Source organism: Chelonoidis abingdonii, chromosome 17, assembly GCF_003597395.2.
Source record: "Chelonoidis abingdonii isolate Lonesome George chromosome 17, CheloAbing_2.0, whole genome shotgun sequence".
In the NCBI taxonomy this organism is placed as follows: domain Eukaryota; kingdom Metazoa; phylum Chordata; order Testudines; family Testudinidae; genus Chelonoidis; species Chelonoidis abingdonii.
The window spans coordinates 39,929,232-39,950,032 of record NC_133785.1 but is presented as its reverse complement, the minus strand read 5'-3'; the positions used below and the strand labels follow the sequence as shown (position 1 = coordinate 39,950,032).

Below are 20,801 nucleotides of genomic sequence, written 5' to 3'. Positions count from 1 at the left end.
CAATTGAACCAACTGGTTGCACAATATGTTGAGTACAGTCTTTTATGAAAGCTTGTAATGTTCTGGACTTGATGGTCATTGTGAAATATGTATACAGACTGAGGTTATGAATCTGTGACCTTTAGTACAATTTTGAATGCACCTCCCAGCTGATAAAACTGCAGAGAGGAGCCCAGCCAGAGACTTGAAGCAGCTAAAGCAGGGACCTTCAGACATTCAGAGAACTATCGGCTGTTTGGACTGGACTGTCTCTGCTCTGTGCTCACTGGCTGTTTGCTCCAACTCTCTCTGACATGGTTGCTGCATCTCAGCTTTCCCTCCACAGCTGCCCCTTTTAGCCACCACTCTTCTCCCCAAAATCATGGAACAACCCTGCTCCCTGGCCACCAGGGAGGGGGCAGGGAGATCACTGGAGCTTCTTGCTGTTAGGGGGGAGTGTCAGGGGGACCCTGGAACTCTGAGCTCCCACAGTGGTGGGGGCTCCAGAGCTCCCAGCCACCCTGCAGCTGCCCAGCCCCTTCCCATTTTGTCATGGATATTTTTAGTAAAAGTTGGGACAGGTCACAGCTTCTATGAATTTTTCTTTATTGTCTGTGACCTGTCCCTGACTTTCCAAAAAATATCCATGACAAAATCTGAGCCTTAATTATATGTTTTGCCTAATTTGTTGCACCTGACGAGGTCACCCAGAGATCTGGAGGAGGAAAAGTGGGGCAAAAAGTTTGGTGTAAATTTGTGTAGCTCCAGTGGTGTTAGACTGACTTACATCAGCTGAGAGTCCTGGCCTCAAGCCTCTCTCTTTCCAAAAGCCCCTTATGACATTTTCTTTGCATAAATTTTTTAATGTTTGGTCTGAGGAGAAGGTTCCTCACTGGGTATAAGAGTCACCACTGCAGAGAAGAAGCAGATATAACATCCGACGAAGTGGATATTCACTCCCAAAAGCTCATGCTCCAATACATCTGTTAGTCTAAGGTGCCGCAGGACTCTTTGCTGCTTTTACAGACATAACGGGGACATGGAAGTGTCTGTCTCATGCAGGAAGCATCAACTCTTTTAAAGCCCACTCACCCACTGCCCTCCGTGTCCTGGTGTTGTCAGCACCTCCATCCAATATGGCAGTGAGGCTCTCCACACTGAAGGAGGCAGTCTGCCTTTCAGCTTCAAGGTCGGGATTCACATCTCTGCTACCAGAGCTCCTGAAATAGCCACTCCTATTCCCCTGGGCCATCTGAGATTGCTGGAAGCCCTGAGAACAGATGGTACGAATTAGTCTGTCAGCCCTCGAAAACCCAGGTGAGCATCCCTATGGCAGGATTTTCATTAACTACTTGCATGTCTAGAGCTGGTCTTACAAGGAGGATGAATTATGCTTTGTCCAGAGGACTGATGTTATTTTGCTGGATTTTTCTGATAATGTGGTGTTTTGTGCAACCAAAAGAACTTTAAAAGCACCAGCTGATTGGCTTCCACTGAGCAGACAATAACTCAGCCTGGCAAAACTCTACGTGTGCAGGGCAGACACTTTCTCCCCCCCCCCCCATTAATTGGCAAATAGAATACTGTACCTTTTCGGTCACCGGCACCCATCATCAATCCAAAAGGTGTGGGAGTAGATATTGTCCCCAGGCAGGTAAATTTTCATGACAATTTAATAAAATATCTGGATCTGCATGACTGTTTAAACACCACCATGTGGCAGCATAGAATGAGGATGTTTAGGGCACTTGATGGCACATGGTCATCTTGGATTAGGACTCAAAATGTAAGAGTTTAAGGAAAGTGATTCTTGTTATGTTTTACTTTAAAATTTCCTATCAGAACTACCTTTCCTTTCCCATCCCTCATTCTAAATGTGCCTGGTAGTGTTTGCACTCCAAACATTGCAACACTGCAGGGGAATGCATAGGCATGTGTGAACACAAGCAAGTGACCTGAATTCAGCTGCTCCGGTGGATCCAGTTGCAGGACTAAGGCTATTGTGCATACACTGTATAGCAATTTGAAAAGTTCCCTCTACATGAACACAGCATATCCTAAGCATACTCACAATTCCGCCTTTACATGTTGAATGTAAAAAAATGGCCATAAACAGTCTCTTACCTTAAAACAGAAGTTCTTCCCTTAAAGCTATCCCACTTCTCTTTCTGGTTAAAGTCAGGGGGAGAAAAGGTTGTTAGGTTTTGCCTTTTACCTGGTTAACGCCCTTTATCCAACATGTTGCTGATGTAAGCAGAGTCAGGAAGAGCACTACCCTCACATCTGATGGTGAATTATAGGGAGTGTGGAAAGAATTCCAAGAATTTCAACGGGTGTGGAAAGATTTGGATTGGTATCCACCTCACACTTAGCATAAACCCACAGCAGCTTGGGATGGTGATTTTAACAGCTCTGGGATCCCCAATTTCTTTGTTATTGGGGCAGGAGAAAAAGAAAGTTTGTCACCCTGATTGTGTGAATGGGGAGCTGTGGGACTGCTTTGTGACAGAAATGACTCAACCTCAGTTGGTCGGGGTTACTTTGTAAGACATGGGACAGGGTTCCAACACCCATATGATTGAGAGCTGGCGGGCTGTGTGTGTGTACATTATGGTTGTTGCCCTTTTAGGGTCTTGGACCAATTGCCCATCCTCTTCCACTGTTAAGGTAGAGCTAATTTTCATTCCTTAGGGTCTATTAGAGACGCTGAGCTGAATTCATGTTGGACCAATGGCTGCACCAAGCACCAGGGCTCCCTACTAAGAGCTGAAATCACTGGAAGAGCTGAACTGAGTGCTGTGTACCAGTAGGGGTATGAGACCTATTGTTAAGCGGCTGGCAGAGCAGAGTAGTTGGAGCAGCCCATGGAACAGTGAGCAGAATGAAGCAGTTTGCAGGGGCAGCTGGAGGAGCAGCGCAGCTGGTGTGGTGGAGCTGGTAGTGGTGAAGGCTGCAACAGAACTTCATGGAGAGGCGGAGCAGTTGGCCCTGGCCCACATAAGGTGCCCCTTAACACCCTGTGTGGAGTTCCCCCCCAATTTCCACCCAGGCTTGGGGGGGGGGGGTAAAACCCTACAGATAAACTCTTGAACTCTGGGGTGGCATTGACCAGAGACTTTTGGGTTCTTGGACTTAGGGGGATTGGACTTAAGACCCTAAGGGGAAAAGGACATTGCCAAACGTACTGGGAGGTGGGTTTTTGTTTATGGTTTGTGTTATAACCCTGTTTGTGGTGTTACTCCATGGGATGCTGTATTGATTCCTTGTGCTTGTGAGAGGGGAAGTATTGCCTCCTAGAGGCGCCCAGGGGGTGTGGTATGTAAGTGTCCCAGGTCACTGGGTGGGGGCTCGAGCCGGTTATGCCTTGTGTTACTGAAACGGAACCCCCGGCCCTTGTTGCTGCCAACTCAGAGGGGCAGAAGGGTTACACTTATTAACCCTGACAAGTAATGACTAAGCAAGAAGTAGGCTTCCTGACTACTTAAGAGAATTAAGCACAGTTGTAGCTGGGGCACTTCTTTTTTTTTTTCAGTGAGATGCATGTGTTGATAGTACTTTAATTTTGGATTGAGATTAAGCTGTTTAGCAGAGTTGCTGAAAAATAAGGATTTCATGACTGCAGAATCATTTAACTCAAGGGAAAGGAAAGGAAAATAGAATATGCTCTTTCAATTAATTGCAGTTATTCTCCCAGACACTCTCTAGTTCAGCCACATGTTACTGAGGCAGGAATCACTTGGTGAAATTCTATAACCTGTGCTGTCAGGAGGTCAGACTACATGATCCTAATGGTCCTTTCTGGCTTTAAAATCTATCTGACCTTAACTGTAATCCTACACAAACGTACAATTCTATCGCTGAGTAAAGGACGCCCAGTTCAGCCGGAGCTGATGAAAGAGGTTGTCTGGCTTCATAAAGCTATCTGTCGTTCCTAGTTATTTCTAGTTTGGAAGCCCTTTGCTAAACAGATCCTAACACCTGGCATGATCTTAAGGCATTGAATTCAGGGTCTGCCTATTATCGTCTAGGCATAGAAACGTTGCTCAGCCCAATAAAACAAATGTAATCGACTGCTCTTGCTGTACAGTGAAAAGCGAATGTGGCAGCTTAGAGGTGCCCAGTAACCTTCAGCTTCATGCTCCTGCTTTGGTTTAGCTGCACTTCATTCACCCGGGCAAGCACACACATGCTCACCTACCTTCCCCTTGGCAGCCATTAGAAGGGAAAGTGGCATCTCCAGTTCAGTCCCGTCCCAACTTTCTCAGCAGCTGCCTGCAAACTCCATTCCCAGTACTCTCCGTGTCAGGCTTTGTCATTAACTCCCGGTTGTGCAGTGCACACTGGCTGCTTTGCACCACTACTGACCTCTAGTGGGTGGCACGTCACACCTGCTCCAGTGATGTCAGAACAAGACTGCAGAGAACAGAAGGGCTGATCCCAAGAGCTCACAACCCAGGCGTCTCCCCTCGCAGAACACCAGGCAATTGATTTTTAAAAATGGTTTTGTTTTTGGTCGGCCTGCTGAGTATTCACGCTTCTGGGGACACCCCAGCCCTGCAACATATGTAGGTGTGAGATCATTTTGGGGTGGAAATTCAACACAAACACAGGCCTGCTCCTTAGCTGCTTGGCGGGGGCTCGCGTCCCCTTCCCAGCCTGGGGGTGGCAGAGCTGGCTCTCTGTTCCCTTCCATGCCCCCTCCCATCACTCTCTCCTTCTTCCAGGCTCAAGCTCTTGCCCCATCACCCCCTTCTGGCTTCCTCCATCTCAGACCCTTACCGGCTCCCTGGCCCTCCCACTCATACTCCCTTTTCCCTCAGGCTTCTGCCACATCACCATCTCCCTCCTTCTCCCTCTCTGCCCCCCAGTATTCCTCCCTGTCCCACTCAATTCTTCCACCTTCCACAGTTCACAGATTGTAAGGCCAGAGGCACCATTACGATCGCCTGCTCTGAGCTGCAGCAGAACACAGGCCTGCACCCCAGGGTGCTTCCCCCAGGCACTCTCCTTGCCCCTTCTGCACCACATTTTCCCTTTGTACCACCTCGCAGGGCCACTCTGCCTCCCGGCAGAAAAGGGCAGCCATGTTTGCTGAGGGCCGGCAGATACACGCTTTCTCAACCCATCTACTTTGGTCGGCATATGTTGCCCTAGGGGTCTCTCTTACACCCTGGCATTTGACTGCTCTGGGGGCCGGAGCATGCTGCATGCTGCAGGCAGTGGCAGCGTGGAACCGGTGAGGGAAAGGGAGCAGTCTTTGAAATGGTGTCACATTCCCTGCTATGCTAGGTGAGGGGCACACTTCAGGGCGAGGAGCTGCTGCAGGGCTGGGGGGGTGGGGGGCAAAGTGGAAGTTTCGCCTAGGGCGCAAAACTTCCTTGCACTGGCCCTGGGTGGCTGAGCCTTCTCCCCACACAGGCTCCGTGTCGCAGCCACCTCCATCGTGGGCTGCTGGGGCTAGGAAGTTAGCAGCATTATTAGTGAGAGCAGGAAGGCCTGGCACTGTTTCAAAGTCCCATCCCCCCTCCTGTTATGTGTGCAGCAAAGGCAGAGTCTGGACTGAAGTTGGGCAACAGAGCTTCATCAAAGAGCTTCTTTTCAGTGAGTTGTCCCCACTTCCGATCTCCATTACCCCACCCAGAAGTGGCTAGTCAGGAAAGGAGGCGACAGGAAATATTATAGAGTTGGTATTTGTTTCACAAAAGCAAAAGTGTAAAGCTTTGGTTTGAACTGCACGGCTGACGTGGAGATTCAGTAGTGAACCATTATTTAATGCAACAGGAGGCTGTCTGAGGGTGAAGATCTGTGTGTGACTGAAGGTCAGTGGAATGCAGATTTACTCTGATAATAGAACAGTTAATATTTGCTTTATCCCTCACTGTCAATAATTCACTTTAAATTAAGGCAAATCCTAACTGAAGCAAAACAGTTTATCACCAAATGTTTGCATCAGTGATTCTCAGACTTTTGGACTGGTGACCCCTTTCACATGGCAAGCCTCTGAGTGTGACTCCCCCACCTTATGAATTAAAAACGCTTTAAAATATATTTAACACTATTATAAATGCTGGAGGCAAAGTGGGGCTTGGGGTGGAGGCTGACAGCTTGTGACCCCCCATATAATAACCCTGTGACCCCCAAGGGGTCCCAGCACCCAGTTTGAGAACCCCTTCAAAAGTGATACTTTTATAGTATGCACTTGTGAAAATTCCCTTACACGTGAAGAGTGCATTTGGGAAGACACTCAAAGGAGATCTTTGTTCAGTCCCCCTCAGACAGATCCTAAAAAATGGGTACAGGCCAGGAGCTGTGTGCGGGCTTTTGCTAATTTCATCTAAAATGTTTGTCTTTTCAGTGAAAATTAAAACTTGCCATTTCCATGATAAAAATGTAAAAAGTTTCTCTGCAGAAATGATGACATTTTGCCTGGGTCCTTCCTTTTCTTTCTCTATCTGTGCCTTGGTATCTGAGGGAGTCTGAAAAGTTAACTATTGGTTTCCTGAAAGCAATGGTGCCCTTGACATAGTTTGCTAAATTCATGGGAAAATCTGTTTCTTCATTTGAAAACTGCGAGTTACAAACAGCTCCAGGAATCTGTTACATGGATGCCTACAGACAGGCTGGAGGTAACACTGAAGTTTAGTTCTCTGCATCTTGTTCTGATTGTAACAATTACAAGAGAGATTGTAGCTGTGTATGTGGGGCCAAAAAAGACAAAGCATAGCTATAGAAATGACTCCTCCCCCCCAAAAAACAAAACAAAACACCCAAAATAGACGCCTAAAGATCAGGTTCTTATTCTATTTTTTGTTTGTTTGCTTGTTTTATTTTTGCCCAAATATGGTGGAATTTAGACCAAGTCAGCACTCAAATTCAAAGTGGCCTTATTCCTAATAATACCCAAGAGTATGGGTAGAGTCGTTCTTTGTGATTATTAGTACAATTGCGACGGTTAAGGGTTCTTGATTCTGTTTACACAACAGTTTTGAGAAGCTGTAAGTGTGGCAAGTTTTTGAAATAACTGTATTTTTAAAATTTGCTTTTAACTTAAATATATTCAAGACTTAAAGTAAATTAAAAAGTGCTGCCATTAGAAATGACTGCTATTTTGACATTGTATATGTGGAGGTTTGTGAAATGTGAAACACTGATAACTTGGCTGTTTGATTAAATAATCAGAGAGCAGTTTTCAAGAGAGATAAACCATGCAGAATCCCTGCTCTTCCCCCCGCCTTCCATACATAACCAGAAGATTTTGGTCTCATTCAAAAGTAATTGGAAATAAACATGATAGAGCATAGGTAACATTTTTCAAAGATGCTTAGCATCCCTTTTGATGTAAAGAAGGGGTTAGTTTTGACAGTTCTGCTCTGCATTTACATACTGAAGAAATATTTGTACAATTATTTGCCAAGCTGTATCCTAACGTGATTAGAGCAAGAGTGGTTAATACACTCTGTTTAAGACCCTGTAGCTTGTGTCTCTGCAGAAGTTCAAATTCCTCATCCAGCAATCTATTGTCATCAATAATTTTTCATTAAAAATCTAGGATTTTGTTTAAAACTTTTAAAAATATTTGTTCCTAGATCCTAAAACTGGGTTTTATGTGTGTCATTTAGCAGAGGCATCATATGCTATCTATCAAGATACCCAGCAACAGCAAGAAGAAGAAAGCTCTTGGGAACCAGCTTCAAAAAAGCAAAGAGAACTGCGGCTTTAGAAAAATTGACCAAGAACAGCTGTTCTTGGGGGTAGCCAGGCCATGGTTAAGTGACAGCCACACTATAAACTGTCTGTAAGTGGAGGCTGAAAATAGCAACAATTTTTGTGGCAGCATTGTAATGGTTAAAGTTGAAAGGGTTTTTAGCATAATTTCCACCGAAGACATAAATATCTGCAAATCCAATAACGAGCTGCTTGGGTGACTGCCCCAGAACGAGATTTTCCTGGTTACTGATGTGACTGCTGGCTGGAACATTAAACACTTTCATCCCCAACCAGTCTACAGGGCGCTTTGCGTTGACTGTCATTAGAGCCTCTGCATGTCCCAAAAGGACCCTCGGAGCCACTTTCAGATGTTTCAGAAACAGAGTCTCAGGATTAAATATGCACTTTATAATTCTGACTGGTATTCCTGTTGATGAGGCAAAAAGTGTCTTTGCTACGTATGAGTTTAATTTTCACATCCACACCATTCAGCAGCATTTATCTTGAAAAATGAAATTGTGGTGTGAAACCCCTGCTACCCACAGCAGCCAGGTGGTGTTCTTGTGAGTTCCCTCTGTGTCTTCCTGCACCCCTCTGGGGGACACCTGCGTAGAGAAGATTTCTTTGCGGTAGTTCAAAATCAATTCTATAAAGGCTTTGTAAGGGTAAGCGTTGTTGTCTGGCTGATAAGTCAGTCACCCAGAGTGACAGCAAGCTGGTAAAAAGGGTGGAAATGGGCTGATCCTGGCATTGTCATCAATGTCGGAACCGTCTTCTTTCGCTGTCTTGCAGCACATACACTGCAAAGTGCTGCTGAAGTCTAAGTAATGATCCCTGTGTCCTGAAACAAAACATTCTTGAGGGGCACTCACCCTTAAAGCAGCCAAGTGGTACCTCACCAGAAAAGTGATTCTCAACACTGGTTAGATATGGGGCTATTTCAAATAAATCCAGCTGGGATTCAGCACATTCTTCAGGATCACCATGAATGAAAGTCGTGTTGTGTTTTAAAACAGAGGTTCTCAAGCTTTTACTTTCTGAGCTCCCCCCACCAACACGCTAGAAAAACTCCACGGCCCCTCTGTGCCCCCACAACTGGTTTTCTGCATATAAAAGCCTGGGCCGGTGTTATGGGATAGCAAGCAGGGGCCCCCATGGAGCTACATTGCTCACGGTTCAGCTTCAGCCTCAGGTGGTGGGTCTTAGGGCCCTGGGTTCAGCCCCATACAGTGGGGCCTTGGCTTTCTACCCTGGGCTCCAGCGAGTCTAATGCTGCCCTGCTTGGCAGCCCCCCTGAAACCTGCTTGTGGTCCCCCAGAGAGTCTATATCCCCTTCACCGCAATCTACGGTCTTCTTCCTCGGATAGCTTTCACATTTATCTGCGATGGCTTCGGGCAGCTTTCATTTTAAAGGGCATGGGAGGGAGCACCTGTAAATGGACGGCAGGATGCTGTTCTTTTTTCCCTAATCACTACTATACCAGAGCCTTCCTGTTGCATGTATGTGGCTTTGTTGTGTGTAATGGCACTAGGTACGTGGGTCGCTACATCTTTGGTTATATGTTTCACAGCCATTTTCATGTGAGGCTTAATAATTTCTAGCTCCCTTCTCAAAATCGGCCCGGCTTTTCTAAAAAGACTGTGGAATATCCAGTCTAACTCAGCCCCGTACAGAACAGGCAATCGCTGATTATCCTGGTAGGGCATAACCACCTGGGCCGTTTAGTAGTTCTTAAACAAAAAGAGGTCCCAGTAAGTTTTTAGAGTCACCATCCTTCAACTTTCCCAAAGTGCACATGACATTAAGGGTATGTCTACGCTACCGGCCGGATCGGCGGGTAGCGATCAATCTGTCAGGGATCGATTTTATCACATCTAGTGTAGATGCAGATAAATTGATCCCCGATTGCTCTGCCATCGACTCCGGAACTCCAGCAGTGAGAGACGCGAAAGCAAAGTTGACGGGAGAGCGGTGGCCGTCGATCCCGTGCCGCAAGGACGTGAAGTAACTGATTCTAAGTCGATCTAAGATACGTTGACTTCAGCTATGCTATTCTCATAGCTGATGTTGCATATTTTAGATCAACCCCCCCTCCAGTGTAGACCAGGCCTTAATGTTCGCCTTTCCGAATGAAATGAAACATTTTTATTCAGGTCTGGTTTTATTTCCATAATGATGGTGTTGTCAAGAGGTATTGTCAGAAGCTACCAGTGTGGTGCTCTGCTCTGCTCTGCTCAATGTTGGTATCACTCAGCTGCGTGCGTGTGTTCCCTCTGTGTGCTGTCCCACCTTTGCGCAAATAGCTGACACAGCAGACCCGAAGAGAACCCCCAATGACCACAGAGTCTAGTAAGGTACGAAGGCACGTCGGCCAGGTTTATTGCCATATTGGACACAATAATAGTTCCCTCCAGATTGTTACTCTACAGGGCATACTACCATGTACCCACGGTCACAATGGACTCGCTCAGTCATGGCTGGGACTTCCACTGCCCTCGGCCAGACAAAGACGTCACCCCAGGGATGCATCTTATACATCAGGTACGAAACAAGTTACTATCAGCTCCTGACGTAATTGAGGCTGCAACCCCTCTACGTAGCAGGTACAACCCTCTACGTAGTAAGGTACAACCCCTCTACGTAGCAAGTGCCGCCTCTAACCTTGTACGTGTGGTTGTAGAACAAAACAACTCTTATCCACCATATACCCTATGGCCGTCATTGGATGGGTCGGGCTGTTCCTTGTACTGTGTGGAATAACAAGTATCTAATGTTCTGACTCTATGTTCAGGTACCTTTTAGGGTACGTATCTTCTTTTCAGCATATCCCTTTCCTTGCAGCTTCTTGACAGGGGGACCTGCACTGCTCACAGCTTCACTTTGCTTTATGTTAGCAAAGTCTTGACCATTACTTTAGTTCAGGCCTTAGGCCTCATACTAGGCCTCTGATACCAAGGTTTATATCTCAGGGCCTCCTCTTACTACAGATGGTTCTGATGTGCTGTTTACTCTCAGGAACATAATGCAGTTTGCCATGCGTGATAGTGATAAATTCGTTGTTGTTGCTGCAGATGTGAACACAGCACAATAGCAGTACATAGAACTCCCCCATTAACTGATGCCCCTTTTGATTTAGGTACCATACATGATTTTAAAAAGAGATTGTGTTAACTTTATTTTAAAACCGCCCACCTAGGCCATTTTCCACACAGCCAGCACGTTAGAACTGTTAACATCGATCGGTCACCCGCTGATGATTCTGTGGTAACTTCTGTATAAAAGCCTTCATCATGTCACTGCATCAATTGGTGCTGCGGGATGTAAAGTACGTCCACATCTTTCATTTTAAAGTGCTGTTAAACCTCTCCATGACCCCCACTTTAACTTCATTATTGATAACAAAACAGTATTTGTGTTAACAAATTCTTTAAAGCTTTGTTTACAAATTCTTTTCCACAGTCCATCTGTAATTTTTGACTTGATTGAAAATAGTTTTAAATGTCCTCGTCACCTCTTTCTCGGTCTTGTCCTTTAGGGCTTCCACCCAAGTGTATTTAGACAGGATGTTTCTCACCTTTAAAATGTACTTACAGTCATCATTGCGTTTAGAGCAGGGAGCCATGTTAACCAGATCTGCCTGCTATTGTGTGTCCACATTAGACACAACCGTTTTATTTCTTTTAAACTTGATTCTGGCTGGTTTATGCAGGGCGCAAGCATCTTAATCTATAAACCACGCTGGAAGCTGCTTTCTGCTCAGAGTTTTACCATGCTTTTTAGTAGCCTGGAAATAATATATTTTCTTTAACAGCCTTATTATTTCTAACCAATGTAACTCTAGGACTCCAGTATATGTAAGAAAACACTGTTGTTGTTTTTTAAATACAGAGCAAAGCAGAATATTTTACATTAAAATACAGAGTCTTAAAAGCAAAGTAAATAAGTGGTAATTTGTGGTATCTATAAACAGCTGTTCCTCACATTGCACTTTTATCCTTAGCTCTGAAATAAAAAGTGTTTAAATTCTAATCAATATTCAGCTTTATCGTTTCTGAACCTTTAGGTCTAGGTTCTGTCTTACTTGTTTTGTGCGTCACCTCTGATAGTTAAACCTGGTAAATGCATTTCTGGGTAACTCGTGTTTATACATATGTAGCTAGAATGCAAGTAGCTGGGGGTCTGGGAGGAGCCTGATGTCTTTGTGTCTGTATTATATGAGTCAGGGAGTGATGCGTTTCATCGTTAGTTGCATGCTTTTATTAATCAGAGTTAATACAGACAAGACAACTTCCAAGTAGCCAGTTTCTACGACTTTTTCTTCTACTTGTGAAAGAGCGATGACTGAATGTTCCTTGGGTTTCTTCTGACCACAACTGGGCATTCACCATGAATCTATTCACTTGCTCCAGCTGGGCATCAGTCAAAGAGACGAGTTTCAGATGGAACAGATGATAGTGAAGACTCCTGCAAATTAATGAAATAAATGGAAAGCTACAGGCTTTGAAGAGTCAGACCTTCACTTTGCACTTGACTAGTAATATATTTGGCCAGAGAGTTAACCTGAGCAAAGTTACATTTATTCTTTGTGGTAAGACTGTGTATCTGACCTGTCTGCAGGAGCTGGGGATTGTACTAGGGGAACACATATGGAGAATTATGTCAGTGGAAGCAGTGAAATCCTGTGGTTTAGAATAAGAGAGGAAAGAGAATAAAGAATTGAGTCTATTGACTCCTCAGGGCAGGAGTGGTCACTAGAGCTGTGTGAATAACCGATTTTTTTTTTGTTTGTTTTGTGGCCAAACCGAAGAATTGGAAGGGAGGAGGGGAGAATTGTTTTGGATCAAACTGAAATGAAAGTTTTTCAGTTTTTGTTGCTGCAACGAAAAATGGAAAAAATTATTTCAGGTAGAATGAAATGTTTTGTTTAGTTGTCAGGTGTGTTTTTTCCCTTAAAATTTTTTTACAAATGTCAAAACGTTTCATTTTGAAAATGTCAAAGCAAAACATTTATATTCTTTAAAAAAAATCATTTTTTTTACCAAAAATAGTAGCCAAATCCAACTTGAATTCAATAAAGCCCAAATGACATGTTGTGGCAAATAAGCTGTTCATCCAAAAAACCTCTCCCAGCTCCAGCTGTAGAACAGACAGCCCAGCTGACAAATGAAAATTATTATTTAATATTACACTTAGATTTGGAAGAATTCCAGTTTTATTTTTTTATAATTTTGACAGATAATATTGGTTTATTTTTAAAAGATTTTAATTAATGTAAATATTCACGGTTGTGCAAAATTATGGGTGTTAAGTATTTTGTTGTCAATTTAAATGTTCACGGTTGCAGGCAATTATGCAGACAATAATTATTTAATGACTGTAGATACTGAGATTCAAAAAGCTAAAGCTTTATAGTCATCACAACATGAACTATCAACATCACGTGTCAAAATGTACAAAGTAAATACCCTTACATCAAACTCTAATAAGGTCTTAAGAAGCATTTTTCTTACTTTTCCTGTCTGCAAATTTCAATAATCAGTGGAGATATTTTTCATCGGTTTGTATGTGTATGGTGAAATCAACATTTATTGACATTTACTGATAAAAATCTAATCCTTTCAAGCCTAATTACACTGCAGTAAGATCTTTAAAGCCACAGCCAGGGTGGGCTTTATAGTGCTAGGCATTGTATAAGGGTATAAATGTCTGTCCCCACCCTGCAAGAGTTTACCATCTTAACGACAAGATGTAACAGGTGGACGAGACAAAGAAGTGGCCTGGGGCTGGAGTGGGGTGATAGAGAAACAAATAAATATAGCCCACTAGAGGCAGTGATTGTAAGCAGTAGTGGTGACAAGTCTCATGGCCTAATGCTTGCGGGAGATTGTAATTAATGAGAGAGAGAGATGATCACCCTTAAAACTTGCTGACTTTGCCTTAGGTACACAGATTATGTTACTTCTGACCTGCCAACATTCCCTGGGCTGACTGGAAGAACTACCATGGGGACACTGCTAATGCTGAGGTTAGTAATCTGTGTATCTATGGCAAAGCTAGCGATGGTAGCTGTTAAGGCTGACCGCTGAATCTCTCTCTTTCTCTGGTTAAAATCTCCCATGAGCACCAGTGTATGAGATTTATCATCTGCTTTACAAGTGCTTCATCTTTGCCCTCCTCTGCCCTGGCTTGATGAGTCGTAGACCACAGCAGCTTTTAATTCTCCTTCCTCATCAAAGGCCTCTCTGAACTGTGGCCCTGAGAGTGCTTCTGGGCCAAAGCAATCCAGCAAGCCATACAGCCTTCCAAACAGCAAAGTACCTGCGGTGTCATGGTGGGCTCCGGTGGAGACTGTGCCACTGTGTGGAACTGAGTCTGAAAGTGTTGAGCAGGGAAGAAAGAAAATTAGCAATGCCGCCTTTCCCCACCCCTCACCTGCTGCATCCCCAGGAGTGGCTTTGCCCTGCCCCTCTCTCACACCGCAGACATTCAACTGCCCAACCTCACTATTCATTCCTGTTTCTCACCACCCTTCTTGTCTTTGCTCTTCCGTTTCCATTTCATCCCATAATTCCTCCCTTTCCCCTGCTGCAACCCTGACTGCCCCACAGTCCCCCTGACTCTTCAGTAAAGACAAGAAGTCCTGGGATTAATATGACGTTTCCACCCTCACCCCATCCTTCTGCCTGTTGGTTGCATCCCTTCTGGTGTTTATCTCTACATTGTAGGCTCTTAGGGGTGTAATCTCTGTCTTCCTTTCTCTCAGTACAGCACCTGTAACAATAAGACCTCATGGCCTGACTGGGGCCTCTTGGTTCTATCACAATGTAAATACTAGTCCTAGTTAGGGCCTGTGTCAAACATTGGACTCAAGATGAGTTGGTCCATTTGTCAGCTGAATGTGTGATATCCAGATGGCCTGGAAATGGGGGCTGTAGAAGAATGCAAATAAATACATCATTGGGGATGATCTGAACTGGGGACTTTAATTTATTTGAATATCAGCCTGGAAAACTGGCACTGTGGACTGTGGTTCAAATGCGAGTCACTGGGCTCGATACAGGAATTGTTGGATGAAATTTTACAGCCAGTAGATGACCATTACGGATGGTCTATTTTGGCCTCAAAACCAGGAAAATGGCTGATAGTTAATAGAGTGACAAGATGGGGAAGGTAATAGCTTTTATTGGACCAACTGCTGTTGGCGAGAGAGACAAGGTTTTGAGCTCAAGAAGAGCTCTGTGTGGCTCGAAAACTCGTCTCTCTCACCAGCAGAAGTTGCTCCAATAGAAGATATTACTTCACCCACTTTGTGTCGCTGATAGCCTGGGACCAACATGCCAGAGCGTCACTGCCTACATAAGTTAATAGGTCAGACTTGGTAGAAGAAATGCAAAATAACCTATTTCATTCTTTAAAATGTAGATTTAGGTATAAATAACTAGATACCTGAGATTTCCCCGAGTAGTGAAGGCGCTGTCATAAGTAGATAGGTAAGGTAAGGGTTAATTTTCTTTTGCCTGTAAAGGGTGAACAGAGGGAACCAAACACCTGACCAGAGGACCAATCAGAGAACTGGATTTTTTAAAAGTCAGGGGCGGGAATTGTGTACTCTAGGTCTTTTGTTTTTCCCAGCTTATGGCGCGAACATCTTGTGTCTGCTAACCTCCTATTCTTTCTAATATTTTCCTAACAAAGTGTGATACACAAGGCCACAGGCAAATAGGCTTGTTATATGCTTTGTGTTTATTTACAGGTGTTGATATTGCTGACTGCGTTTTAAAGGGGGCCTATCTTTAAATAGACTGTATTATTACTTTTCTTTAAGCAAAAGCGTATTGATCTCTTAATGCCAAGTATTTTGTTGGTATTTTCTTCTTTTATAATATAAAGTTCTTTTAAAACTTTGGGAGTTTCTTTTCGTTGACGTTGAGGCAAAGGGAATAGACATCTCATGTAGCAGCTATCTGTCTCCCTCCTGGGAAGAGAGCGGGCGAGGAAGCATTTATATTGTGGGTTATTTTCTGTGTTCCCAGGGAAAGAACAGGCTAACGGAAGGGGGGGAGAGGATAAGATACAACTACTGTTCCCCTGGTGGTGCGTTTATTTCATCTAGTTACTGCTACAGAACCGGCGTGGGGGTGTTGTGTGATGTGTTGTGGAAATCTGCCTGGTGTGTTAGCTGTGTTAGCGGTTGTGGATGCCTAGCCTCGGGGAGGTAAATAGCTACTCTTGGTTTTGCATTCAAGAGTAATAATAACGCATCGCCCAGGGCTCCACCAGAGGGCGGGGGCTGGGAACGGGAGGAGATAGGGAGACCCAGGGGTCTGGTCTTGGGTCTTGCCAAAGGAAGTTGGGGAGTCCACGAGGGGTCCCCCAAGGAATTGGGGAATCCAGGCTGATAAGAGCCTAATTCTTATCTGGTGGCAGCGAAGTAAAATCCAAGCTGGTAGTGAGCTTGGGGAAGGTTCAGATAAACACTCAGATGTTGAACTCTAAGTCCAGATTTGAGACAGACGTTTATTACAGGCGCGGTAACAAACTCCTAAAGAGATAAATATTCAAGAACTCTTCCTTGGGAAACAAAAAGAGAGACTTTTTTTAGGTTGCTCTAGTAATATGTCAACCTGGGTGACACTGGGCAAACAAACAAAAATCCAGCTGACTTTGCATTGCTTTGGTTGCTTTTCCCCCAAAATATTTTTCCATAGGGATCGGTTGCCGGATCAGTTGTCCTTCCTCATAAACTAGGCACTAGCAATCCCTTTACTACAATAGATATAACATGTTGTGCCTTTACCTTGTTAGTGCTATTAAATCCCAGCTGGAATGTGGTGCAGTGGTGATCGTTGGAGCAGAGCAAAAACATCATTCACCGGTGAAGTTTAGAGAGCTCGTACAAGGACTTGAACACTGCTGTCACCCTGGAGGCTTAAGAGGGCCTCATGTTTTGCCTATATCTTTGTGCAGACCCTCTGCACAAGGGTGAATTTCATCATTGCAGATTATGCAATGTACCAGGATGATACAAGGTCTAAATCTGAACTCGTCCTAGGGTACGTCTGCACAGCAAAAAAACAGGTTGTACGAACAACTGTCAGGGATGGTCTAGGTTTGCTTGGTCCTGCCTCAGCACAGAGGGCTGGACTAGATGCCCTCTTGAGGTCCCTTCCAGCCTGACATTTCTATGATTACATTTTTCTAGCCCTACATGAATTAAGGCAAATGAAGGACCTTAGTGACCCTTCATGGAACGAATGAAGTAGTCCCATATTACTATGGTAACGTGATTCAAGCCATCCCATGCAGCATGTCATCTACTAACCCCAAAGCTTCTATCATCAAAAACATCGTCTTCTTCAAAGGTGCATCTCCCACCAGCACAGCCTCCGTTCACATCACGGCGCATGAGGATTTTGCCCAAGAACTCAAGAGCATCTGATTTCTTCAAGAAGGCTACAAAGGGGCAAATCATTGTAGTATATTAATGGAGACTCAGAGAAGACAGGAGCATGCAGCATCATGCAGGGAATCTCCTGTTTACTGCAAAGACCCATCAGCCTACAGCTACAGAGGGTCAGGATCCCACTGAAAAACCATTTGAAACTGTTGTATCTAGCTTTAATACTTTAAAATAACGTTCATAACATGATGTTCAGAGTGCTTATCATGCTTAAAAGTGATGTCTACCATTGCTTTCTGCTTCCAATGTAGCAACCACTGCTGAAGGTGAGAGCAAGTTTATTCTCAGGTATAACACCACACTACTATTGTGCTTGCCTTGAGTTTGCTTTCACTCTAACTGTAAGATCCTGAAGATTAATTTTTTAAAGATGACATATGTCTAGCAGAGAGCTTCCTTCCAGCAATCTGCTCTATCTGGCTACCAGCTTTTCTGCAGCTTGGCCAACACTAGGAACACTGCTGCACCTTCCCAGAAAGCACTGGCGGCTATTGTGATGTGTGCAGTGTACATATATCCTACGGAAACAACACAGCATAAATACTGTAACGGGGTTGCTGATACCTATCCAACTGCAGGCCTGCCATAAAGGTGCCAAGACACATTTGGTGCACAATGTCTGGCGACATTAAGCATGTAACTTCCATTTTCATTCCAAACAGCTGAGTTCAGTACATGTGGAAAGCGATGAAGGTGCGATTGGTCTGCGAGGGGACAGTAAACGCAAAGACTTCTATATCTCTCTGTCTGCATCAATGGGAAAAGCAATTGTGATGTTTTGGGGATCACCCAGACAAGTAAGGGGTTCTAGCCGTGCCCGCTCTGTCATCTTGCAGAGCCTCAATGCTGGCTGTGATGGCTCAAAGCTGTCCCACCGGTAACCAGCCCACCCACATGAGGTACTCCAGTGACTCCAACAGCCATTCTGGTCCTGCGTCTCCCCAAATCTATCCTTCCTGAGCTCTGAACTGCCAGACACCTGGATTTCTCCTCTCTGGTTCATCACCCCCAGAAGAATAAAACCAGCTCCCCAGATATCCGGTCACTTTGGCACACACACTTCACACAGCCTGCGCAACAGAGACCGGCCTGGGGGCAAAATAAAGAAAAAGTTTATTTAATAGGAAAAAATCACTGAGTCAGAGACGAAATAGCAAGGGAACGCCACACAGCCAAGTGACCTAGAAAATAAACAGAAAGGCGCAACTTCAGGTGTCCCACTTCTATATTAGATACATTTCCTCTTCTAATACAAGTTATCTTTTGCCATTGGACAAGTTCCCACTGTACTCCCCCACCCGCGCATGGAGGGGATCCAGCGTTTCACAGTCAGCACCCTCCAAGCGACTGCCCCGCAGTTTGATGTTAGCCTCAAAACTCCTTTTTAAAAAGATATTTTTTTCTTTTCTTTTTGGCTCTAGCATGGTGATTCATGGTTATTCAAGGTGGGAGAAATGCTGTCTGAGCTTTCCGACAGTTTCAAAGGCCCACCGTTTGTCTTTTCCTGGTTTGTGTACCACGATCTGCTTGTTCCTCTGGTTGAAGAGGGAGTCCCTTGGAGTTGAATGTTCCAGCACAAATTCTGATCACAGTTTTCTATATATGCCAATACATAAATTCCTCACCCTAGTCTGTATACATAGCTCAGAATGCCCATCCTGTTCAGAACATTATAAATTGAATGACTCTGTAGTTCAAACTTAGTGAACACTTCTGTGGATGATGCACAAAAAAAAGAGAAAAGAATCCAGCACTTTTTCTCTTATCTGCATGGCTAAGGAGCATTAAATCTATAAGTAATTATGACCAGGAAAACACTCAAGGACTAGATCCTTTGAGCAAGAAATTGATCATTTTTACATAGTCACTTTTCAAGAGTTGAACTGCACTTGAATTGTCCTAGCTAAGACATTCCAAGGAAAAGTTTCAAAAGGAATGTACCTGACTTCTTACCTGAATCTGTTGCACCAAAGAGAGAAAGCAATGTTGCAAATAAGGAAACAACAAATACTAACTTCATTTCTCCTTATTCTCAAATGTGTGTCCTTTCTTCCCCTCAAACTTTAAGGCCCTTACAATACTCTACCTGTTGTAAGACACACCCTCCAGCATCTTCAGAGGAAGGCAAGCCACGACTGGCAGTAAGCCTGTGATTTCAGGTTTCACTCCACTTATTAAAAATGCCTTTCAGGAGGCAAGTGTCTTCTGATGACAGATGAGACTGAGTTAAATAGGGTTTAATGCAGCTAGGATCTCAAGTTCTCACTCAGAGATGTCTTTTCACTTTACTGAAAGCCATATGTATATTCAACAAAGAGCTGGCTGTTAAATGTGCATTTGTTCTACTGCTTTCTGTTGGCTGGAATCAGAAGGGCTCAGCAGTGGGTGTAATATATTCACTATTGCTAACAGTGAGCTTCCTACAGCTCATGTAGTTCTGTCCTCATCACTTTCATAATGGGAAATTCTATATTGCCGTGGTATGGAGCATAATTCCAGACACAGAGTTCATGGGTTTGTTTTAATGCTTGAGTCAACAGAACCCTTGAGAATAGATTGCGTAGTGTTAGAACTAGAGCTGTGTGAAACTCAACACCTGTAGTTTACAGAGGTTCAGACAAACATTTTGGGTCCACTCAGAATTTCTACTAGTTTCATGTTAAAACCATGAGCTTCTTCACATCCTCTTTCTGTGTGATCAAAGATCAGCCGTAGGGTCACTGAGAAAGTGCGTGAATCCCAGGCTGTGGCTATGCCACAGAGCTTCCAGAGGTACAGCTGCTCCCACCGGCTTAATGACTCCAGCCCCTGCAAGCGGCGGTAGCTATGTAGGTGGGAGAAGCTCTCCTGCTGACATAGCACTGTCCACACTGGCGGTTAAGTTGGCATAAATTATGTCGCTCAGGGTGGTGGCTAATTCACCCCATGTGCAGTGCTTAATTTGTAATGAAAGAGATGCCAGGGCTATGAACTGCTGAGATGAGAGGTGGCAGGGCTCAGTCCTGGCAAGCCCTGGCACAAATTAAGCACTGCCCCTAGGTAACACAATTTATGTTGACTTAAGCTGTAGTGTAGCCATAGTCTTAGTGAATTTCTTCACCATATCTGGGATGAGGCTCAGTTGCAAAATCTAAAGCCAGGAGAGTTTTGAGTTTCATTGCATTTCATTCAGCTCAGGTCAGAACAATGCATAAAAGCATTCACTGTAGGTTTAACTATTTTGTCTAATTTTCTCTTTGTCATGTAGGCATTAAGATTTATAAGGACGTGGAGGGCGCTCAGCACATTGCAGAACTGACCTCTCAGTTAAAGCCATCTCTGTTAGGGGCACCTTTTGCAAGACAGTTTAATGTTCAACGTGTTCATGCTGCAGAAAGGGGAAGGCTTAGGCTGCGATAGAACATGATCACGCGCAGACGTCCCATTTCACAGCATGATGAAAAAAACCTCTTTGTTCACAGTTACCAAATTACTTGGCGGTGAGTGAAAACGAGTGCACCATAAGTATGGGCTTAAGCAGGGAGAGAATATTACTCATTTCAACAATTTATGAGCTCCACAAAGTAAGGTCATGAGGGTTAAAAAGAGAGACCATCTAAAATGACACCTATCAGTACTAACGATTCTAGAAAATCCACCTCAGGGGAGCAAGAG

General features: G+C 44.3%; 1 protein-coding gene across 2 annotated transcripts in view; it reads right to left on the bottom strand.

Annotated features, from left to right (window-relative positions):
- ACOX2 (acyl-CoA oxidase 2) overlaps positions 1-4,307 on the bottom strand; it is a 30,569-nt gene extending 26,262 nt beyond the window's left edge. Inside the window, exons 1-2 of one of the 2 annotated variants that reach the window (XM_032781812.2) lie at positions 4,178-4,307; positions 1,072-1,249 (exon numbers count right to left, since the gene is read on the bottom strand). In XM_032781812.2, coding sequence (XP_032637703.1) covers positions 1,072-1,249; positions 4,178-4,213 — 214 coding nt within the window. In that variant the 5' untranslated portion in view covers positions 4,214-4,307. The remainder of the gene's footprint in view (positions 1-1,071; positions 1,250-4,177) is intronic. The other variant, XM_032781809.2, reaches the window with a different exon arrangement.
- Positions 4,308-20,801: the final 16,494 nt, after the last annotated feature.